Source organism: Geospiza fortis, unplaced genomic scaffold (genome assembly GCF_000277835.1).
Source record: "Geospiza fortis unplaced genomic scaffold, GeoFor_1.0 scaffold130, whole genome shotgun sequence".
Taxonomy (NCBI): Eukaryota; Metazoa; Chordata; class Aves; order Passeriformes; family Thraupidae; genus Geospiza; species Geospiza fortis.
This window is the reverse complement of record NW_005054300.1, coordinates 8,564,175-8,587,146: the sequence shown is the minus strand read 5'-3', so window position 1 is coordinate 8,587,146 and position 22,972 is coordinate 8,564,175. Positions and strand designations below refer to the sequence as shown.

General features: G+C 36.3%; 1 protein-coding gene across 1 annotated transcript in view; it reads left to right on the top strand.

The window, feature by feature from the left end:
• Positions 1 to 22,972, top strand: part of HECTD2 (HECT domain E3 ubiquitin protein ligase 2) — a 33,575-nt gene that overhangs the window by 1,080 nt on the left and 9,523 nt on the right. The window contains 13 exon segments of the mRNA XM_031061630.1: positions 4,277 to 4,406; positions 7,817 to 7,955; positions 9,393 to 9,495; positions 10,341 to 10,430; positions 10,986 to 11,050; positions 12,061 to 12,106; positions 13,173 to 13,282; positions 14,702 to 14,850; positions 16,221 to 16,344; positions 17,079 to 17,175; positions 18,047 to 18,154; positions 19,986 to 20,118; positions 20,654 to 20,729. Of these exon segments, the coding sequence (XP_030917490.1) occupies positions 4,277 to 4,406; positions 7,817 to 7,955; positions 9,393 to 9,495; positions 10,341 to 10,430; positions 10,986 to 11,050; positions 12,061 to 12,106; positions 13,173 to 13,282; positions 14,702 to 14,850; positions 16,221 to 16,344; positions 17,079 to 17,175; positions 18,047 to 18,154; positions 19,986 to 20,118; positions 20,654 to 20,729 (1,370 nt within the window).

The following is a 22,972-nucleotide window of genomic DNA, read 5'->3' as shown; positions in this document are numbered from 1 at the left end:
GAGAAGGAAAAGGAAAAAGAAAAGGAAAAAGAAAAGGAAAAAGAAAAGGAAAAGGAGGGAGAGAAATTGCCGCCCATCCCGTCGGCGTCCACCGCGGCTGCCGGGGTAAGTCCCGTCGGCGCCCGGGCAGCCGCCCGCGGGCCCGCCTGTGCCACTCCGTGTTCGTTTGCTGTGTTTGCCGCTTCTTTTGCGAGGAGAAGGGGATGGGGGGAATCATCGTCTTCGTTTTCTTTCATGTTCCTTTCCGTTGAGAGGCTTTCATTCAAGTTTCTTAAAAATAACAAGTGCATCTGTAAGCAATGACATAATGAAGCTATAAATTCTCCATCCACTTATAGTTAACATTTTACAACGGTCTGCTCTGTCGGGTTAGTCATGACTGAGGGTTTGCAGCATTGTGAATGTTCATTAAGGGCTCTCGGGGGTGGAGGGTTTCAGCTCTAATGGAGAGAGGTAGCTGGGGACTACTTCTGTATTTTTAACTTTTTCTTTAAAAATAGTTCCTTTTTTTTTGGTGTTGAAGCAAAGATCACAGAACATTTTGATGAAATGATGAATGAATTAATGCAGAGAAAAAAAATGGAGGAGGGATATTTGCCAGAATAACTTCCTTTCAGACACCTTTTTGAGGTTTTTAATTATACCAGAGTTGGGCTTTTCTTTCTGCTGACTATACAATATTACAGAACATAAAATTTTCCCAAAAATTCCAATCCCAAAGAGTTGGATATCTTACATAGCTTAACATTAGAACATGTTAAGTTACTTCAGTCCAACAACAGAACAAAAATGTTACTAATCCTGTAGCAATACACTTAGGAGATTTTAGTGCAGCAGTTCTGATAGGCATTGGACTTATTATCATTTAAATTATCATTTATTTAAATTCATAATTTGAATTTAAAAGATTGCACATATAATATTTATAACTGTCAGGAAATAATTGTGATGTTAAGCTGAGTAATTGTATGCAAACTCCTTGGAGCAATTCTGCCAATTTTGTGTTTTGCCTAAATGTTCCAATCTTCTGAAAGACTTTCAGCTTTGTAAATCTGTCAGGATGTGCAAGAATATATTTATTCTTGTGATTCAAATACCGATTTGGTGGGAGAAATCTGTAATGGACAAGTGCCCAGGAGTTTTTCCTACCTTTGATTATCTCCAGCTTAGACTTTGAATGGTAAAAGCCCGTCCCTTAGAATAAAGATAAAAGTGCTGGCCTAAAATGTGTCAGGCTTAGCTCAGCTAATGGAAAATGTGTGCCCCTGGATGGCCATGTAGAATTCCAGCTACCTTAAAGAACCAGGCGAACATCATAGCTGGACATCCATCATGTACCTCTGAAGTGCTGGCCCCAGTCAGAATCTGTCTGAGTGGACCTGCTGCAGAGGAGCTCTGACCTGGCTGGGTGTGGTTGTGTGTCAGGTGCAGGGCAGGGTTTGAATTTACCAAGAGCCTTACTTGGGGTTCAGTAGCGTGTTACAGGGGGAGTAGAGAGAGTTTTGTGGAGAGATGTCATAGACTATCACCAGAGAGGTGATAGTTTGGGTGTCAGCATTCACATTCTGGGAAGAAACTTGTGGAAAGCTAAGTAATTTGCTCCCTAATAAACCAGAACAGTTAGAGACTTCTGTAAAGGAAAAACAGTCCAAAGTTGCACCTTTCAAGCTATGAATGGAAGGGAAAATCCTGCTTCTAGTGCAGCCTGTTCCATTGTCATATGCCTTTGGGAAATCTGAATGTCCTCCACATCTTCTTGCACAGGGAAGAAAATCTTTTCATCCTCACTACTCTTTGCTTGCCATATACATAAGGGTCTTGAGTAAGCAATGTTAGGGCTAACACAGGATTTTCCAGAAGCTCTTCTAGATGATCTTTTGTCTCTTCTGAGAAAGCAGTCTATATGTGCTCTTTGAAACATTTTGACTTGTTTTCACCATTTCATTTAACTTCAATAATGAAAAATACAGTTTTATAAAGTACGATGCTAGTAACTCTCCAGTCTTATGGTGGGGCTTAGTGCTTTGGAAAGCTTCCACTAAGAAGCCAGCAGAGTTGTGGGTTATTAATATGACCTTAAAAAAGGACTAAAGATTACTTTGGTCCTCTTACTCCCTCCTAGCATATTCATTCCTTTTGGTGGGTGGGAGGGGATAGTGGATGTTCAGTTTTCTGGTGGCAGTGTGCTTGTAGAGTCTTAGGCTCTAAAAGCCCAATGACCTCCTACAAAATTTTTAAGCATGACATGGTGCTGTGCACTTGCCCTAGATTACTCCCTCGTGGGTTGTCAGAGTTTCTCATTAATGAGTGTGAAGTTTCCTTTCAGGGCCTCCCAATAAAGCCTTAGTCCATATGTTTGTCTAATATTCTTGGAACTGTACTTGAAACAGAATGATGGAGTTAAAGAGGGGATGCAGATTTTGTTCTTTATGATCACTGCTGACAGAAGTGACAGTAAGGAGAAAGTTTTTAAGAAACTGTTCACCTGTAATATTTCAGTGACATGGCTGGAGTAAAACCTAGAAAGATAAGTCAGTCAAAAAGGCTGTCACAATAATTTATTTAACAAAAACTCCTTTTTTCAATTATCTCTGCTATCTATTCCTTAATAATCGTAATTAGACTAGTCTGTGCTTCAGAGCTTTTTTGCCTGCAGCACACATTTTGTGATGGAGCAGATTAACCTCAGATCTGGAGTTGTTTAAAAGTTCTTTTTCAGTCACTGTTTGTCTAGGGTCTGTTTTACTCCAATCATGTGCCACATGATTTTTAAGAGTCATCGTAATAATATTTCAAAAGTTATAGAATAAAAAGAAATGTTAATCTGAAAATTACACAGGTAATTACATTTTATTTTGGAATGTTTGTTGCATACAAGGAATGTAGAGCTAGAAATTGAAAGCTGGTAAAAATAGAAATTTTAGAAATTGAAATTTGATATTTTTAAAGCCTGAAGCCCTGATGATTGCTCAAATTTACAATTTAGTGAGTTATGAGCCATAGAAAAATAGCTGTATGTGCCACAGTTATTTAAAATTTCTGGCAGTGTACCAGCTTGTGTACACTGTGGTGTGGTAGGTTTATGGGCTGTATTATTACCCTTGGTGTTTTTTCAGGATGTTGTGGTGGAAGTGAAATGCTTTTCTTAGAACTCTGACTGCATGTCTTAGTCTAAATGTATTTCTGTTAAGGGAAAAGGGAAATGTACTGGTTCAAAAAATTTGGTAGGATATTACATGAGAACCTGTATTCTCATTTGCAGAATTAAAGTTTTGGTGTGTGGAAACATTTTTCTAACTGAGAGCACAGATCAGGAAAATGAGTCTTTAGGTTACTGTGAGGTTGAAAATCATGATGTGCAGGAAGGGTATGTATATTTTTTTTTGAGTTGATCTACCTTCTTCTGATATCAACTGATGACTTGGAATTGAGAAGAAAATTAAAATATTCATCATGAGATTTCTGTCATCTTGGGCAAGCCTCTTAACCCCACCTATGCTTTGCAAATTCTCTAGTGAATAGCTATATCTAATAGCCCCCTGTGCTGATAAGCCAACAGACTAATTGGCACAATCCTTTGGAAGTCTGATGTGTGATTTCACTTCTGTTGCTGTTAAAACACATTAGTGCTCAACACTTCCCAGCAGAGACTTATGCAGGCTCCTTGGTGACAGCATGTACAGGTGCTCAAGCAGGGAGTCTTTTAGCACTTTGTTAACCAAGTTTTGTTGGTAAGCCTTTCTTCAGTGGCAGCAGATGCTGACCATTTTGAATCATTAGGGAGTTTTAGCCAGGTAGTCAGTATTCAACTTTTTTTAGAGGTTAGAATTTTTGGCCCCACATTTTAAGTCTTGGGAGATTTGTCTATACTACTTGACTATGTTAGGGCTATTTGGAAAAAGGGATATGTGACACTTTCTTCTGTTTAAACTGAGCTGGATGTAGTGAGAAGTATAAAAGTAGACATTAGAATACAGAAAGTTAGAATATTATTGACAGCATCCTAATTGTATGGTGTTTTCCTCACAGAAATCCAAGGATATCTTCATATCCGGCAAATTAACGGTGGAGTTTTTAATGTAATTGAAAGGAATTTTATGGTACCTCTCCTGAATCAATTTGAAACAAACTTGCAGAATCATTATTTATGTTTTATTCAGTTATTACCAGTCTGATTTAAAAGGTATTTAAGAATTCTGTGTAAAAGCCTCACTAGGAAGATTATTACAGCAGTAATGTATTAGCCCTTTAGAGCATACTGTCATCTTAATTACAGGGGCTGGAGGAAGGAGCCAAAAATCAGTTTTCCACTTTCAGCAATTTCATCACAACTATCAACCAAAAGAAAGAAGACATCGGAAACAGAAATTCACCTACGCAACTTGTTATACCCAACATCAAAAATGGTAAGAGAAAAAAATACCTGTTACTTAGTTACCAAGTTTAGAAGGTGCTCGGTTTTCTGCCAGTATTTGTATTTTGGTAGTGCCAGAAAATCTGGAAATCAAGATTTCATTCAATTATGCTGTGTTGTACATTGTAGAGGCAGTGAGATATATGATAGCCCATCCTCAGTGGAGGTTGTGTCATAGAGACAAGTTGGATAAGAAAAAATAAATAGATCTGGAGGATGGAATAACTATCTGAAACTTTAGAGAAAGGTACTGATTCAGCAGTTTATCTGCAGATATTTGTCTAGCTGCAATCAGGCAGTGTCTCTAGAAATTGTCAGAACTTTGGAGATAATTATTTTATTGCCATCTGAAGGATGGTGGGAATGAGGCAAGCATAAGATTTTTATAAGGGAGGCAGTTGCTGAGAGATGGTGTTTTTCAGTGAAGATGAAGGCCAGTGATGGCAAAAAGTAAAATGCACAGGAAACAGTGAGTTCTGAAGAGCTTTATAAGTGAGAAGGAAGGTTGTTATCCTGTGATGAGGTAACAGTACTTGATGAAAAGATAGAAAGTGTAGCTCTGTATTAAGTATGGTAGGCTAGAATAATGAAGCCTAGATGAGATGATGTTGTGGTTAGACCTGGAATTTTTATTTGACTTTTGGGCTAGGAATTCAGTAATTTGGGACTTTTCATAAAACACTGTACAAACATTTGTCAGGTTTGTATTGATCTTGTCTCTGAGCAAGTCCCCTTCAGACTTATTGTACTGTGGTTCACTAAGTCTTTATAGCGCTCAGTGAAATTGAGGCGGGAAAGACACTGCACTGAGAGATCTCAGTAGTGCAACGTTGAAACAAAACTGTTGACAAGTATTGTCAGTTTCAAAGTTGTACAGGAAAAGGTGGTTTATAACTTGCAGCATTAGATTCTTACTAAAATAATCTTTTATTAGTCCTATTAGCTATACTGCAAAACTTTCTGCTTTGTATCAAGGAGATTTTCTTCATCAAAGTTTTTGATCATTTCTTGAGCAGTCGTGCACAGCTGAATCTTTACTTGATGTAACTGGGCAAGAAGCCAGAAATTACTGTTCTTTCTTGTCTTGTAATATTGTGTTATTGCTGTTTATCAGCTCAATACAAAAAATTTCCCATTTCTGCTCAATGAAACTCCAGTGATGGATCTTAATTAGTATTCTTTACTGGCAGAAGAGCAAATAAACCTATGTACAAATAAATTTGAATGATGACAAAACATACTGAAGTTGACCATATGTGTTAAAGATACTATTAAAAATCAATTTTAGTGCATGTAAATTAAACTGCATGTATTTCAAAGAAGGTGACGTTGCTGACAGGGTGCAAGTTACCAGCTTAGCACCTGCAGCCTCAATTTACTGAATTGAGAAGCAGTGTCTGCTAGCAGATGTCTCTTCTACAGATGTAGAAGGAATGTTTTGCTCATTCAGTGTGTTCAGCTGGTTATAACTCAATGTTTAATCCATTTAAAATTGAGAAGACAGAATGAAAGTTAAATCAAAACACTTGTTATTCTCAGAGTATAAAAATAAGACAAATTCTTAGATTCTTTAAAATCAGTCCATCCTGCTTTCAGAGAATGGTATTCAATAGCAGAACATATGCATGGTTGGATGGTTTGGCGCCTTGGCTTGGGTTAATTTATTATCTGTATGTCTACTCTGTTTTTTTCAATTACTACTCTTTTCTAAAATGGTTAAAATTCCATCTGTGAGAATGGACAAGGTTCCATATCAGTAATTGATGCCATCCTCAGGGGATTGAGGGCAGCTCTGATCTGTTATCTCATGAATGGTGGCTGAGTTAAGTCACACAGACAATGACTCTGTCATGAGCATGAGAGAAAAAAATCTGCTTTTGGATTCCTGGGACTTTTATAGCATCTGTTTCCCTGCTGTGATAAATGGAGTAGGCAGCTGTGTAGTGATACTACTTTGATGTTTAGTTAATTAAAAAAAACCAAATCTTCAAAAAGGCTTAGAGGGGTCTTATACAATTCATAGAGGATTTTCATTAAATATGTATGACTTTTGAGGACGCTTTTATTTTATATAATGTCTTTTATCCCAAACATAAGTCACAATTCACGTAAATGCTTTTATAAATGAGCAGCATAAATCAGACTGTAAGAATGTTTGAGGATGTTTGTGAAGACACTGTCAAAATGAGTGTTGGAAATGCAGTGGAAATATTTTTTCATGTTTTGGGTGGGCTTACCTTGGCTGACTGCCAGACACCCACCCACCAAGCTGCTCTGTGGCTTCCCCTCCTCAACAGGACATGGGGAGAAAATAGGATGAAAAAGCTCATGGATTGAGGTAAAGGCTGGGAGTACACTTTGCGATTTTCATCATAGGCGGAACAGACTTGAGGATATTAATTTACTGCCAATTAAACTAAACAGAAACAAAACTCAAAACACCTTCCCTGCTTACCACACCTTCCCTTGTTCTCAACTTCTCTCCAATTCTGCCAGCAGCCTGATCAGGCATTGGCTCTCCACTGGCTGCAGGGAATTCTCTGCTCTAGACCCTGACTCACCTCCTCCTTCTCCTTCTTTTCCACTCATGTGGGTGTCTGTAGGGTAGTTTCTTTCTTTTTTTCTTCCTTTTTTTTTTATCCTTCCTCTCTCTCAGCTGCTGTGCAGTTTTTTTTTACGCTTTCCTAAATATATTGTCACAGGGGTGCTATACCATTGTCACTGCTGGGCTCAGCCTGTGGCGGGTGTATTTTGAAGCTGTGTCAGACATAGAGGCAGCCTCGTCTCTCCTCTCACTGTAGCTGTTGTCAAGTCTTGCCATGCTAATCTGATCAACTATTCTCAGATCAAATAGAAAGGAAGGAGTAGAATAGAAAGACCTTGGCAAAGCACTGCAAATTGTACTAGAATAAGTAGCCAAATGTATTAAAAAGAAGTGTTCAAATATGTTTCTGTTTCACCACTAATTCTGTGTAAGACAACTAAATGGAAAAGGCAATTTTTTTTTTTCTTTAGAGATTCTCTGTGGAAGCTGTAGATGTTTTACAGTCATCTGTAGCTAAAATTCTATATCAGAGTGTCAAAAAATGGACAGAAGTCTTGTCCTTATATGATAGTTGGACTTTGGTATGGTCATGCATGAGATTTTTCTTAGCTGTAAGGAACACCAGTGTTGCAGTTTGTATATTGAAAATTTACAATCTACATTGGAAATACAATAATTGGCATCCCTGCTGTTTTTGTTAGTTAGCCAAATTTTCCATTGTGTCTGCATGTGCACATGGTAAGAAAAATACTTTTTTAAAGAGTTAGAATCAAACACTTGGAGTTTTATTTTTTTCCTAGTACCAGTTTATTTGTGTCAGATGCATTGTATTTGCTCTTCTTTACCTTTCTTTTAAGGGAGGGACCTACCAGCTCTTTGCCTGGATGTACGGCAAAAGAAGCGCATGTCGATGGATACGTTACCCCAGGAACTGAAAGCACCAATTCCTCCTGAACCTTCCCTTCCAATTCGAACCAAAACTGTGAAAGATTTTCAGTAAGTTATATTGATGTTCCTAGAAATGTGCTTTCTTCCTTTCTTTGGAATTCTTTTCATTTTGACCTAATTCATACATTTGATTTTGTTAATCTCAGATGAGGAAACAGTTTCAGTAAGACTGGCAAGGAATTAATCTGGTTGTGGTGGTGGGATTGATAACTCTGTTGCTGTGAAAACCATCAAAATATTTTTTCTAGGTTGAACTGTTGTACCACACAGAAAATGGCAAAACACACACTTCAGAATTAGAAATGCAGTGAGCATTAGTTTTGGAAAAGAATATGTATGGCTTATTGTAGGCTGGCAAAGCCCATGCAGTCTTAGGTGTTTTTGTTATACTGGCAATTATTTCTCTCTTCCATGTTTGAAATTTTGTGCTTCTAGGGAGGAAAAGGGACACTTTTTGATTATTCGGTGTGTATTTTGTGAGAAAGAAAAAGAGCTATAAAGGAAAATTTGCAAAGAGGTGATTCTTTCCTGGTATTCAGGTGATCCAACGAGCTGAATTTTTTTCCACATTCAGATTTTTGTATTTATTGACTATTGCCTCTAGACAACCTGCGGCAGTTGTTTGTAAAAAACTTCTTCCTTACATCTGATCTAAATCAGCCTGAAGGTTAAAGCCATTAGCCCTTGTCCTGTCCATTTGAATCCCCAGCTGTGAGCCCCCACCACCTCTCCATTTCCCCTCTCCCATGGTTGCCATCCTCCGGGCAGGGCTAGGTCCTTCTCAGTTGGATCTGGCAGCTGCTCCCTGCACTGAGCTGGGTTTGGATTTCCTTATGCTGAGGATTTCTTGCACAGCCTGCAGCGCAGTGAGAGGAAGCAGCTTCCAGAGGAAGGCCTTGCACAGGTCCGGGTAGATGACATAATTCTTCCATCATCCACCAGCACTGTAACCCTACTGTAGAAGGCCACCAAATTTGTCAGGCACAATTTGCCCTTAGTGAAACCACGTTGACTGTCACCATTGACCACCTTGTCTAAGATTAACCACCTTAGATTGACCATCTGTGCCTAAGATTTAGTTCTATTTGAAAAAATTTAAAAGAAAGAAAACGTTGAGAAATTCTAGTGAATTTGAGTAGTTTAAGCACCATCATACTAACTCTGAGAAACTTTATCATATCAGTGTAGCTGCAGCTTAATTCTGTTCTGCTAATTATTTGTCCTAACACGCTGAACTGTGACATTGTGAATTAACATTTTGAATAAAAGACATTGCTCAGGTTTATCAAACACAAAATATGCTTTTGTTCTCTTATAATACCATGATCTTTAAATGACAAAGAAGAGGTTAGAAAGATACACATATTATACTCGTCTGTCTTCTAAGTGTGCTTAGTGAGAAAAGCTTAAAGTTACAGTGCATTTTAAGGTCTAAGTGGCTGGCAAGATCAAACCATTACCAGTATTTGAATATATTTTCTCTAGGGATGATATGGAAAAGTCGAAGGCATCGGGAGATTGGAAAGCTGTACATAATTTTTATTCTACAACTTTTGATTCTTTCTTGGAGATAAATGCTGCATTTAAGGTAGAAAATAATTCCTAATACTATTTAGTAATTACAATGCTTTGTATCTTCAAAATGTTTCCAAAAATATCTGTTAAAGGCTTTCAGCCAGGTATTCAAGGCCACTCAGATAATTTTGTCATGATCTCACCTGCCTTTTGTAGACAATTTGTTATTGCATTGATTTATTGATTCCAGTTAAGCAATTTTATTTCAAGTTTGTGGACCTTTAAAATTCCAGTATGTAGTTTGTTTGTGACACTGTGACTGTGTGAGTACTTTCTACACAAATTACAGTTTTAAAACATCCATGCTAAGGCAGAGGCCCAGGCAAATCTGGAAACAGAAATTCCATACCCCTAAAAAAAAAGATGTTGTATGGGCTCTATTGTAGCTGTTCATGTGTTATGATGGCATACTTGGTTTTCCTGGGAACTGTTATATTTGTCTTTCTGAATTCTTGCTAAATTATTATTTCCTGACTATTATAGAGCAAACTGTGCTTATGATATTTAAAATGGATGGTAGGATCTGAGCCTGGATGAAATAACCTGTGACCTTTAGTTATTTAATAAATACTGAATGCTTAAAATTTTCTTGCCTTTGTCTGATAATGGATCAACAATAAAGATGAAAGTTCAATGTAATTCATTATTTGAAACCCTCTTATATTTTGAAAATAGAATGCCAACATGAATATTGTTTTGCTCTGTCTTTAGCATGCTAATTAAGGGAACTTATGTTCTTATGTCTTGATTAAGGGAATACTTATATCTGAACGTGTTTTCCTAAGCTTGCTGTTAAACTTACATATTAAAGATAGCTATAAAATATTCAAAATGCTTCATGTATTATCTAACTTACAGAAAGATACCAATTCTCCATTTAATACCATTGAGGACTCTGGAATCGATGCAAAATTTGTGAATGTTGTCTATGATGCCTTATTGAATACTGTAAGTAGAGAAAAAGAATTCATGTTTTATACCATTTTATACCAAAATTTTTCCCAGATAGGCATGATTTCTGAAGAATCTCTCAAAACATACTTCAGATGATCCCATGAGAATTGTCATAGAATCCTGACAGCTGCTCTAGTAAAAGAGGAGGAAAATTTTCCTTCTAGTAAAGCATAGTTTATATTGCGGTAGTTCTTAAAGACTGCATATCTTAGAGATATTACATGGCTGTGATGGGACTGCATGGTGAGAAATAAAAAAACTGCGAGGATGGGAATAGTAAAATGTAGGTCCTCTGCCTAGTATACTAAGGACAGGAGTAGTTTAGAAATTATATTTACAGGATATAAGTGTTGAAAGGCACCATTGGCACAACCCCACACTCACCTAGTACATCTGTGAGGAAGATATTTAGGAGATCAGCATCATAACACAAAAGATTTCTTAGCTGTCTTGAAATATAAGCATAGCAAAGTTGCTTGTTTGTACAATGCCTTGTATTGAATATGTGTAATTACTTCAGATATTATTTTTCCTCTCCTTTCTTCATAGCCTCAAGATGTTCAGAAGTCAGTCCTAAAAGGAATAATTAATGGTCTACTGCAAGAATGGACAGGGTAATTATAATAAATGTTTGAAACTTAAATCTGCTATATGTTTTATATTTATTGCTTTAGGCAAAGAAAGAAAATGTGGTGCAACTTATTTGATACACAAGAACTTAATTCTTTTTGCAAATCTGCTGAAATACATCTTGAGCTCTGTAAGCTGGCCTTGAACCTCTGAGAGACGGATCCATACGCAGCCATGTATTCTGTCACCAAATCTCAGCTGCTTGTTGCCGGGGCATTTCTTTGGACTTCTTAACTGTGAGATGAATTTAAGAATTTAACTAGGTTAAAACTTATTCTCATTGTCTATCCCCCAACAGCAACCAGGACAGTTCCCTGATCCAAAGTTTACTTCACAATACTGTTTGTGTGAGGTAGCACTGCAGAAAGAGCAGTACAAGATGCAGAAGGGATAGGCAAAAAGCAGGAGGTTTTTGGAGATGACAGCATCTTAGCATGAAGTAATAGAAGTGAGAATGCATAGTGTAATTTATAAAAAGGTATAACAAGAGACAGTGGCTTGTTGTAGCTCACATGTGACCCAGGTCTTGGCAACCCCTTTCTCCAACTTGTTTTTTGTGCTGTTGCTGCGTGTATTTGTGGTTATGTAAAAGCCTTGATAAACGTGAAGGAGTACAGAGGCTGCAGTGGTAGAAGTGTATGGAGAATTCTTGCAGGAAATATCAAAGAGGAGCAAATAAACTCCTTTATGGTGTCACTTGAGATAGACAATAATGCTGAATTCCCTCTTTAGAATGCCTTTGAGTCCTCAATTCTGACCCTTTTTTTCCTTCTATCATGTTTTAAGAAGACAGATAATAAATGGCCTGCTACTTTTAGAGAATTGTCAGAATCTGTAAATGACCTTTTCAGTTTTTGAGAGCAGTGAAGATTCTTTAATATGGTATTCTATACATATCAGCAAAGCAAAATAAAAGCATCCATGATTTCATGACTCTTAATATCTGTAAATTATGGATCCATATGGTTTTGTTTGTAATTTCATTCCTTCATAGGCCACGAACAAAGGATGATCTTAGAGCATATTGTATACTTTTACAGGTAAGGAAAATACAGTATTTTTATGTAAGTATGTGTCAACTTACAATCTATAAACCAGTATACTGTGCAAACAAGATAGTTTATATAAACTGAGATACTTCACATCCAATTTCCTGTTGTAAGAATGCGTTAAAATATGGAAAAAGTGTTATGCATGATGGGAATGGGAGCTTAATGGAAGACAGTTGATGGGGAAAGGTCTATTAGTGCATTGTTTTAGTCTATGCAACAAGTAATTGTTTGCTTTTATTTTCTGTGTTGGAAGAATAAATATTTTACCTATTTATTTGTTCTTATGTTGTCATTATTCCCAGATTTGCTGTATTAGGATGCTGTAACTCCGAAAGTTTCAGTATATGCACTGATATTGCTGTGACTTTCTCCAGTGTTGCATTTTATTCATTCTGTCTGGCTGACTTTTTTCAGTCTGTCTGACTGGTTACAATGTCTGATTTCTGTCTGTGGTCACCTCTTGCCTTTGCTGCTATGTTGGCTTGCATTTGTAGCAGATTTCCCCTTTATATTTTGCTAGTGTACCTAACACCTTTGCACACAAAAAGCAGTTTCTGCTGCTATTTGAGAATATCAAATGGCAATTTGATTTATTGAGACAATAGTTTTCTTCTCTGGGGTGGTATATACTAGCTGTGAATTAAAAATAATGTCTCCTGCTAAAATAAGGGAATATGTGAACACATGGAATAGAGGGAAAATTAGTTTGGATTGATATGGGATAGACAGGAGCTATAAGAATTTGTATTACTAATACGAAAACCACATCACTTAGAGGAGTGTAGTTTGTGTTACAATGTAAAGAATGATCCAGAATTTTGACTGCTGCTTTTGGGCTACCTGCGGGCTTTCTTTTGGGGGAAAAAAAATTGTATTTTTACAATACAGAAGTTGTGAGTTGTTTTTTCCCATAGTTTTACCTCTGTCCCAGCTGTTTGGTGAACTACTTTCTTGTGTAATTGTACTGGCAACAACAAACATAAGAAAAAAATCCTAATGACTTTTTTCCCTTTATGCAGTTTATTAACCTAACACTTTTTTTAATCTTTTTCAGAATCCTCAATTTAGTAACACTTCTACTTATGTCATCTATGCTCACTTGCTAAGACAGATAGCAGCCTTAACAGAAGCTGACCATCATTTCCTAGTGCACTGGTCTAAAAAGTAAAACAAAAAACCAAAACCCCACATTACAAATTCCATTTCTAGGATTACAATTGTTCTGTATTTCCATTGATGTTGACTGTTTTATAAATTATATGAAAATTAATTTAATTGACTAAAGAGATTGGTTTTGTTGCTTTCAAATACATGTGGACATAGTCCACTAAGTGATACTGATTTATAGATGCAAAATGTACATAATGTATAAAAATTATTATACTTCTGCAGAAAAGCCTTAATCGCAAAATTACTTATCAGAGTTATTTTTGATAACATATGCAAAATAACCTTGTGTGTAAATTTTTATTTATATGTTTACATGGTATTATTAAAACAAACATCTTTATGATCTTTATTTAAATAAAGTTTAATCTCACGTAAATTGCAAAAGATATTGTAATGTTGCTGTTATATATAGAATCCACAACGGAGCTAGAGGCCTGGCTCCCTAGTGCAATAAAGGTGGTGAGAGAGTGTGGTTAGGGCATTAGATTTGTAATTAATTGAAAGAACTCATAAGAGCACCTCACTAAAAAAGTCATATGGGGGTAACTGCCCAAAGAGCAGCTCCTAGGTTTGTATGCAGATTGCCTTCCATGTACTGACTGAGCAAAAATTCTGTTTGAGGTAAAAACTAAGTTTGGCCAGATATGCGATTTCCAATTCTCCTAGGAAATCTTAATTAAGGATTTTCTTCTCTGCAACGATGGTAATTCAATTTCCCTCCCCCTCCCTATGTCCAGATTTGCTTAAAATTGTGGTAAAATATTACTTCATTGGAACTGCATTTAAAACTGAGGTTTCCACTTTTAGTTAAGGATGCAGTAGACATATTAATGTTTTTAGTCCTAAAGTCTGTATTAGAAATGGAAACCATTAAAATAGGAGAGCTCTTGTTTAGAAAAGGCTATTTTAACATGTCTACACATGTATGTGTATTGTTGTGCTATTATGGAAGTGGTGCAGCACGTAATTTAAAATGTGCACATGGCACAAGCATATGAAGCATATACCACTTTTTATTTAAAAGGACCATGTATCTCAAAATAAATCAGAATTCGTCAGTATTCAGAGTGTGGAGTGAAATTGATAAGGATTTTTGTTTTGTTCACAAAAAGTCAAGAACAGATAATGATTCTGTTGCTCTTGTTTTTATTTTTCCACAGACTTAAAGAGCATAGTTAGGGGTGTACTGAAGAGAATTACCATGTGTCAATATTTAAAAGCATGCTTTTTCAAACTTTACATTTAGAATTTTGTTTTTATGTACAGGACAAAAGCAAATAACAAATAGTTATTTAAATAATTAAAATTGAATTTAAAATTTTTAATGAGGGAATTTTTTTAAAAAATTGAAATTTGATAAACTCTAGTGTAGACAGTGATCACATGAGAGTAAATGCAGCATGTTTATTTTAGGATTTCACAGAAGAGGTTCAAGCAGGTGGTGGACAGGTTACTGCAATTTATTTCTTTACGGCTGTTTCCTGCAAAACCTGAAGAGTTTCCACCTATGGTGAAATGTACCTGGTGGATTCCATCAGCAACAAAAGTCCTGGCTTTATTTAGTAGGTATTTTTCTTGAACTGTGTGGGCATGTATATATTTTTATATGTATATTTGTGTGTGTATATAGGGTTTGTTTTATACACATGCACACACATACTGGGTGAGGATAGTTTTTACTGCTCCTCTTCTGGGGAAGACTGATAATGACGGTGGCACAGTACAAACTACAATAAAATGCTAAAATGTAGTAAGCAAGAGTCTTCTGGTAAGTCTTCCTACTTGCTTTCCAGTAGAGGATAATTGTTACGCAGAGTTTTCCCGTGACAACAGCTGAAGATTGTTCCAACAGAAATCCACAGAGATAACCAATGGTTAAGGTTTCCCTTAGATTTATAAAATAAACTGTCTTAAACTTGTAGCTGCCAGAATTTCTTCTGTAACTCACCTACCCCCACAGAACTATATAGCATCTAAAGGAACTTAGGCAATGCATGTGCCTCTTACATCCAAAACTACAGCTTAAAAAATGAATTCCTGCTCAATTCAGCATAGAGCACAGCAAATTTGACTAATGCAAATGTAAACCTTCTTAACTGCTGCCAAGTGGTGATTAGAGTATTTACTTTCTCTGTTTTAGGAGAAGACTAAACCACCAAATAAAAATTAAAATTGGAATTAAGATGTTTTCACTGTCAACCTAAAACTTCTACTTAGAAGTCTTCTGCACAGTCCTACCTGTCCAGAGTTAGGCATGTTAGCACACCTGTATCTAAACCCAAGATGTGCTTATAGTCATCTATGAAAGAGTTGCTTGTTCCTAAATTCTGGGAAAAGAGCTGCTTTGTGTCTGACTGACCAAAATTATATTATGCTGAAGTGTAAATGGAGAAAACGTACTAGCTGTTTAACATTTTATGAATGCCATTATATCATGACAGCTTAAATGTGAATTGGCTTTCTTCCTTTGGTCAAGTACTTAATTTCTGTGCATGTCTAGACGGTATATTGGAAAAAATGTATATTTTCTAGCCATAGCTGCTTGAAATTGTATGGATTTCTTAAACACTTTCATTTATCAAACTGCTTTTTCATCAATTCCAGCAGAACATAGAACCCTTTATCCATAAAAGCTTAATTTAGTGTGTGTCAGTAAGGAAACCAGAGTCAAACTGAGGTTCCCTTATCATAAGTGGGCTGAACTAGGGATTTACTGTTTTCTACAGCAATTAATGTGATGTTGTATAGTGTTATGTTGTAGCTACAGTTCTGTAGCTAAGACTGAGCTAAGTTCTGTAACTAAGTTATTAATTTTTTGTATTATTTTAGACTTGGCTTAAAGTTTTTGAGATCACTGGTGCTCATGATGCCAAGAAATGAGATGTGCTGAACCTAGGCACTATATTAAAAGACTTTTGTGTTTTCTTTGCAGATGCTGCCAATAGTCTGATTAGCCCTCCTATTATTTCATATACGGATTTCTATAATTCTACACTTGATCATATTGATCTTATGGAAGAATATCATAACTGGCAATGCTATGGGAATTCTCACAGGTAAGAGAAATTACTGGTTGTTTCTTGTTGAGTAGTACTTCAAAGCATTGTATCTATGCTATGTATATCTGTATTCAATGTAGAGGATGTATAGTATCTGCGTATGATATGCACACCATTTATGTCTGTATAGATCCTCGTTAAATACTGTATAATTTTATTGTAAAAACATAGCTCCTACTTACTTGCTACTGCATGGATGTGAGATCGTCTGAGATAAATCTCATTCTGCCTTTGCAAACTAGAGAAAATATGTAAAATAGGGATGATAATAAAGTAATTTTATTAATTATTGGTATAGACTTCTGACTGTGTCTTACTACAGACATATTTTAGCCTCCAATACATTCATAGGCATTTTCCTTGCCTTCAGCAGTAGTTGGGGAAAACTTGGAGACCATGATTTGCTCCACTAAATCAGGTATTTCAGGCTGCTCTTCTGTCTGATACCTGATATTCTACTTGAGAAGGGAAAAAACCAACCAAACAAAACAAACCACAAAAAAACCCAAACGAGAAGAGATAAGTATTACTAATTTCAGTTTCTAGCAGTATTTTCAAATAACAGTTTGTTCTAGTGAGTCAAGTATCACTATATACAAAGTGAAAAAACCAGCAGCTATTTGCAAATTATTGGGGAGGAATTACTTACTGAATGATAATTCACTCCTATATTCTTAAAATGAAAATAGTATGCTAGAAAGAAAATATTTAATCTTCTTTTCTCTTGTTAGGTTTTCTTTCTGTCAATACCCATTTATTATTTCTATAGCAGCAAAAAAAGTTATTATTCAAAGGGACTCAGAACAACAAATGATAAGTATTGCACGGGTAAGTCCCTCAATGGTAAATATTTATGTATCATCCATTGGTACTTTATGAGTATTTGCCAGACTGATATTACACCTGTCGTTACAACTTCTAGTATTCCTGACTACCCTGAAGAACTTAAACCATTTTACTATGAATAGTCTATAGATGTCCATGCTGAGTTCTCTGAGTATTTTTATTCTTTTTGTGTGCTTCGTTTCAGGATCCTTATAGAGAGCAGTGTTTTAGAGAATAGCTTCTAGTATTGACTTACTTTTTTTCCTCTTTTGAGAAACCAGCGTAACATGCTAGCGTGTTAAATTAACACAATGACTGAGGAAGAAAAATTCCATGAGAATTTGGAACTGTATTTTATTCTGTGGAGGTGTGTAGTCATGGAAGACCAAGATTCAGCTGTATCCTTTCAGGTCATGGAAGAGGTACAGCTTCTGAGCAGCCTCTTGTGTTTGGAAAGAGGTATTGTCTGCCTCCCTCAGCAGTAGTTTTCTGCAGGTGATAGGTGACACTCTTTTCCTCAGTGCCTTGTGTGGCAGCACCACCACCTATTCACTCCTGTCTTGCAGGATATACCTTGTGAATAACTAATTAAAGCATAAGCCAATTTCCAAAATCTTGTGGGTATATTTTTAACAATTTGGGAAGTGCCACCCTCTTGTTCAGCCTCCCAAGATGTTAGTTCAAATGTCGTGTAGAAGGTAGCTGCAGTAGAAAAGAAATTTCTCTCCATCTCCTGGAAGAGACTGAAGCAGTTACAGTGTCAGGGAAATGTCTTCAATACACGATACTGAGACCTTTTTACAGTTAACAAGTGTGACACCTTTTCTTCAAGTGAAGATACTGCATGTGTGATGTTTCTTTTTCATTCAAATAGCAAAGCCTTGTGGATAAAGTCTCTCGCAGACAGAAGCCTGACATGAATATGTTATTCCTTAATGTCAAAGTGAGGAGGACACACCTTGTTAGTGATTCTCTTGATGAGGTAACAAAAACATAAAATTAAATTGTGTGTTGCTGTAGAGTAGCTATTGTTAGATTTCAATTTGATAACTCATATTTAAATCTTTTGCATGAAGAGTTTAGGAATATAACTACATAATACTAAATAAAGATAATTTTATTACTGTCAAAATTGTAGTGCTGCAGAACACATTGGGTTAGACATTTTGAAATTCATTTCCTGTGCTCATAGTGCTCCATAGCTAAACGCATAACAAACGTACATGCTTGCACATGGTCTGTATTTGTATTTGTAATCTTCTGTTAAAAATACAGTGCATAATTATCAATTTCTGTAGGACTTGATTCCATGATAGCAGCATGAATAGTATGTAACTAATCACTAATGAGGTTGTTCTGTTCTAATTATTTTAATATTTTTATTTTCCTTCTCTATCCTTTAAGAATAATTTTGGGCTTTCTAGTCTTAAATTCTTTTAACTAATTCTTCACATTCTTCAATGTAAGTTTTCCTATTTTAGAAATGAAACAGATGTGTCCATTAAAGTAGGCAATTCTTCAGTATCCACTGAACCTTACTAATTAACATTATTTAGTGAAATTTAGTTCCCTCTCTTTCTCAACATTGAGAACAGCCTGATGATACTGAAAAATAAGTCCAGGTAGTGAAAACAGCATCAAACAAATTCTGATGACTCATGTCATAAAATGTAAGTTTAAATTTTATTTTCCTATCTTAAAACCTGTCTATTTTTGGCCTTTTCTCCTAAGAGAAAAGAAATATAATTGGTAATATTGCTTTTTCTCAGGCATTGTCATTTTATTAACCACACTAAAATAACCAACAGCAAATTCAGAAGTTTTTACAGTTGAAATATTCTCCTGTTTATTTCCAATGTTTTCTTCTACCCATCTCAGAGATAAGTAAGAATGCATTATATTAATATTTTCAAATTTATGGGGACCAGCAGGTGGAGAGTGAAGATATCTTACTTGTATTTCAAGTTTGAAAAATTTGCAAAGGAAAATCACTTCAGCTAATAAATAGCTTGTTTCAAATAACAGAAATACTTACAGTTATAAAATCTATGTAATAGGAATTTACTTGAGCAACTAACAACATGGAAATTATTTTAGCACATGCATGTTCTTTGCTGGTTTAAACACTTTCTCTGGAGCTGGACAGTAATTAGTGGTTTAAAGGAAGCTTGCTTAGAGACTCAGTCTGAAAGATCACTGTTAATTGTAAAAGGCTGTAATCTAATTCTTTGCAGATTTTTTGTGTACCTGCATGAAATGCTATCTCTTAGAGCAAGGCAATGAAAAGTGCTTGTTACCATTGTCTAAAAAACAGTTGTAAAAAGCAGCTGATACTTGCTGGCAGGCATCTTACACAGAACCAAATGGTGTCCAAATATTGAAAGTGTTAGCTTACTTCCCTGTTTCTAAATTTTTCTAAATTATGTCTAACTACTTCTATAATTTGTCATTTTCTTCTGGTAGCACAGTAGAAGTTAAAAAATTATGTAGGTCTGAAATATTCCAGACAAATTCAATTCATTATATCTAATTCTTTTTAAGCCTGTTTGTACACCACCTAACTTCTTTTCAAGCCCAGAGAGTGCCACCATGTGCAAAGTAGTTGATGATGTCAAGTACTCATAATTGTCTTGCTTCTGCAATTCAATCATTGTTTTAATATAGTTTTGACCTATTAGTAGAAAATTATGCAAATTAATGGTTTCAGCGAAGTGAGAGGAGTAGAGCAGAGTCTGAGATGTGTTCTCTATGGCTAGTGGTTGTGATAATATGTTCAATGTCCTTTTTCTTCTGCCTTATCTGTTTCACAATAGCTCGCAAGGAAGAAGGCAGATCTGAAAAAGAAGTTGAAAGTCACATTTGTAGGAGAAGCTGGTCTTGATATGGGTGGCCTGACAAAGGAATGGTTTCTGCTTTTGATTCGGCAGATTTTTCACCCAGATTATGGTGAGTCCTCATAATTTTTAAGTAGATTGTGAGAATTTGTTCCGATTCTGTGTAAGCACTACTCAGCAATAATGGAAATTTCTTTGTATTATAAACACTTTTTTAGCACAAATCCAAAACATAAACTTTCTAATAGCTTAGCTGTTAGTTATGAAGGAAGTTATCTCAGCCTAAAACAGCTCAGTGGTTTAGCAAATATTCAAGTGGAGATAAGGCCAAATGTATTGGTTTATCATTTACCATCCTTCCCTATTTCTTCACATGCTGCATTTTCTCTTTCTGCCCTCAGTTGTCTTCATATTGCTAGTTTAGGGAGGGAGCATTTCTGGGTTTTGTCAGCAACTATAGTTGGGTGCTGTTACTATGCTGGGTTCTGACAAACTGCCAACGTTGGTCTCTCATGTATCAATGGGGATTTTTTTTGGTCCTGAGACTGCCTGCACATTCTAGTACTGTTTCTGTGACTAGGATAGGTAGAGGTTAGTTTTTACTTGAATCTTTGTTGTCATACGTTCTGTTTGTGGTATCTGTGTAGTCAGTATTCTTAAAGGGGTCTGGAGTAATCTCAGAAAAGAGATGTCCTTCAGTCAGGAGCAGAGACAGTATAGCAGGTGTGAGCCTGAATGAAAAAGCCTAACTCTGCTGTTACCAGGGCTTGTGAGCCTATAAGGACATTTCATGCCCAAGGGGAAAAAAAAGTAAGGCTTTTTGGTTAAACAGGAGGTTGTAAGATATGAATGAGCAGTCATAAACAAGCAGTTCTATCCACTTGTTTTATAGTGGTGTAGATGGATCTGGATGTGTTTTATTCACCATTCTGATGAGCTTTCCTCTATGCATGGATACATTACTGATGACTTAGTGCATCAAAGTGTTGCCAGGATGACTTTTAAATTGATTTCCAGGGACTTGAGCATAACACCTGATAGTCATTGAGCTTGCCTGTCTTTGCCTGGAAGTGTTCATGTCCCTTAAAATCATGGTCCTTTATTGTTATTAGGACTACTTCTAAAGGTACAGAATTTTAAGTCATAATTTTGTTGTCATATCTGCTGAGATTATTTGCCTGTAGCCCTTTTTCCAGGGCTACAGGAAATGTGGTCTGTGTGAAGACATGACATTGGTGATAGCAACCTTAATAGGAAACAATTTATCCTGCAGAAAGCATTCTGTAAGTTTGACAGTTTCGTTAGTAAAAAAGCTGTCAGCAGAGCTTGGTAACTGATGAGTTTGGAAACAGTCAGAGTAATTTATTTTTTCACTATCTCTGGCAGGCTTCCTTACTTTAAAGTGCAAATTCTTTCATTGTTACGACTATCAGCCAAGTGTGGGAGGAGTTCAGAAATATTCTTGTCCCTTGGAAAAGGGACTGTATCCTCTGCTGTCTGTAATGCAAATAACATGTCAGAAGCTTGGAAGGGAAAATATCACTGTTATTACCCTTTCCTGGTTAACTGATTCTTCAGGTTTAACTCCTGGAATTTAAAAAGTCTTAATTAAGTCAGCTGTTTGTCTGCTTGTGTTTTGCAATGCTTTCTTTTTCTTGGCGTGGACAATTAATAAATGGGGTTCGAAACCTATTTTGTTCCAACATCCTTAAAATATTTTAGCATGTGAGCTTTGCTCTGCCTTACATGCAGCTGTTCTGTTGCTTTTGTCAATGTCTAATGGCAGTGTCTATCACCTTTTGTGATAAGTTCAAAAAAGAGTTCAAAAGATAAATTGAATTGTTCAGGAGAGTGGGGAGGGGGGAAATGTGAAGGCAGTTTTTTGCCTGTAATTTATCATAAGAACTAGATGTCCCTGAGAAAAGTTGTATTTTCATTCCTTTTTTTTCTAATGAAAAGGACTTTGATTTGGTTATTTTTTAATTAAATATTATTTTTCACCTAATTTATTTTGAAACAGAGATACAGTGAGCTATTGCATACGAGATATGCTTAGAACTAGTCAGTGCTTTGGTTTGTAAAGACCTGGGCAACAATAATAAGCTTGGCCCATTTAATCCCAACAAATTCAAAAAGGCCATCACATTTTATCCAGTTTACTTCTGCATTAGAGCACCTTTATGTGGAATGTGTCTTACTTCTCTGAGCAATACCTCCTAGGCATTTTAGAGATGTTATCTGCTTTCATTGTGTAGGTTTTTACTTTCTGTCACTCTTTAAAACAGAATGTTCTGTATCTGACGCAAACAGCAGTCAAACTCATCTATACTCATGATTTCAGTAGGATCTAACTTGTCATTTAGACCCATGAGTGGCTTTTTTAGGGTACGTGTGGTTTGGGGCTTTTTTAACTTTTCTGGTATAATTTTTTGACAGAAAATATGAAACATATCCCTTTGCTGGTAGTGTGTGTATAACATAAACCATTTACAGTTTTTTATTCTAAGAAGGTAAACTTATGGTGTTTGTGTCATGGGATTCATGCCAGCATTTTTTGAGATTGTCATCTGCTATTGACCTAGAAAAGAGAGGAGGAAGTGAGTTTACATTGCAGTAAGAAAATTTTTGGTTAGACAGTTAATATTTATGGCAGTACCGATGCTGGAGTGCAATGAAGAAACAGACTGCATAGGGAAAATGCAAAATATCCACAACTGGAGGCCCTGAAGGTGTTGCACCTGCACCAAGCAGGGCTGGTGGGCTTGAGCCTGCTTCAAGCTTGGCCCTGCCTTTGGTGCTCCTTCCCAAGCACCAGCCTGCAGACCCTGCCGTGGGTGGGAGCAGGGTCCTGAGAGCAAGCATGGGATGTGGGCACCGCAGGCGCATTCCGGGGGTGCATGGGTAAGAAAGAGGAGGCTTTGTACGAGTTCTTACAAAGCTCAGTGCCTTTTTAAGGGTCATGTTGC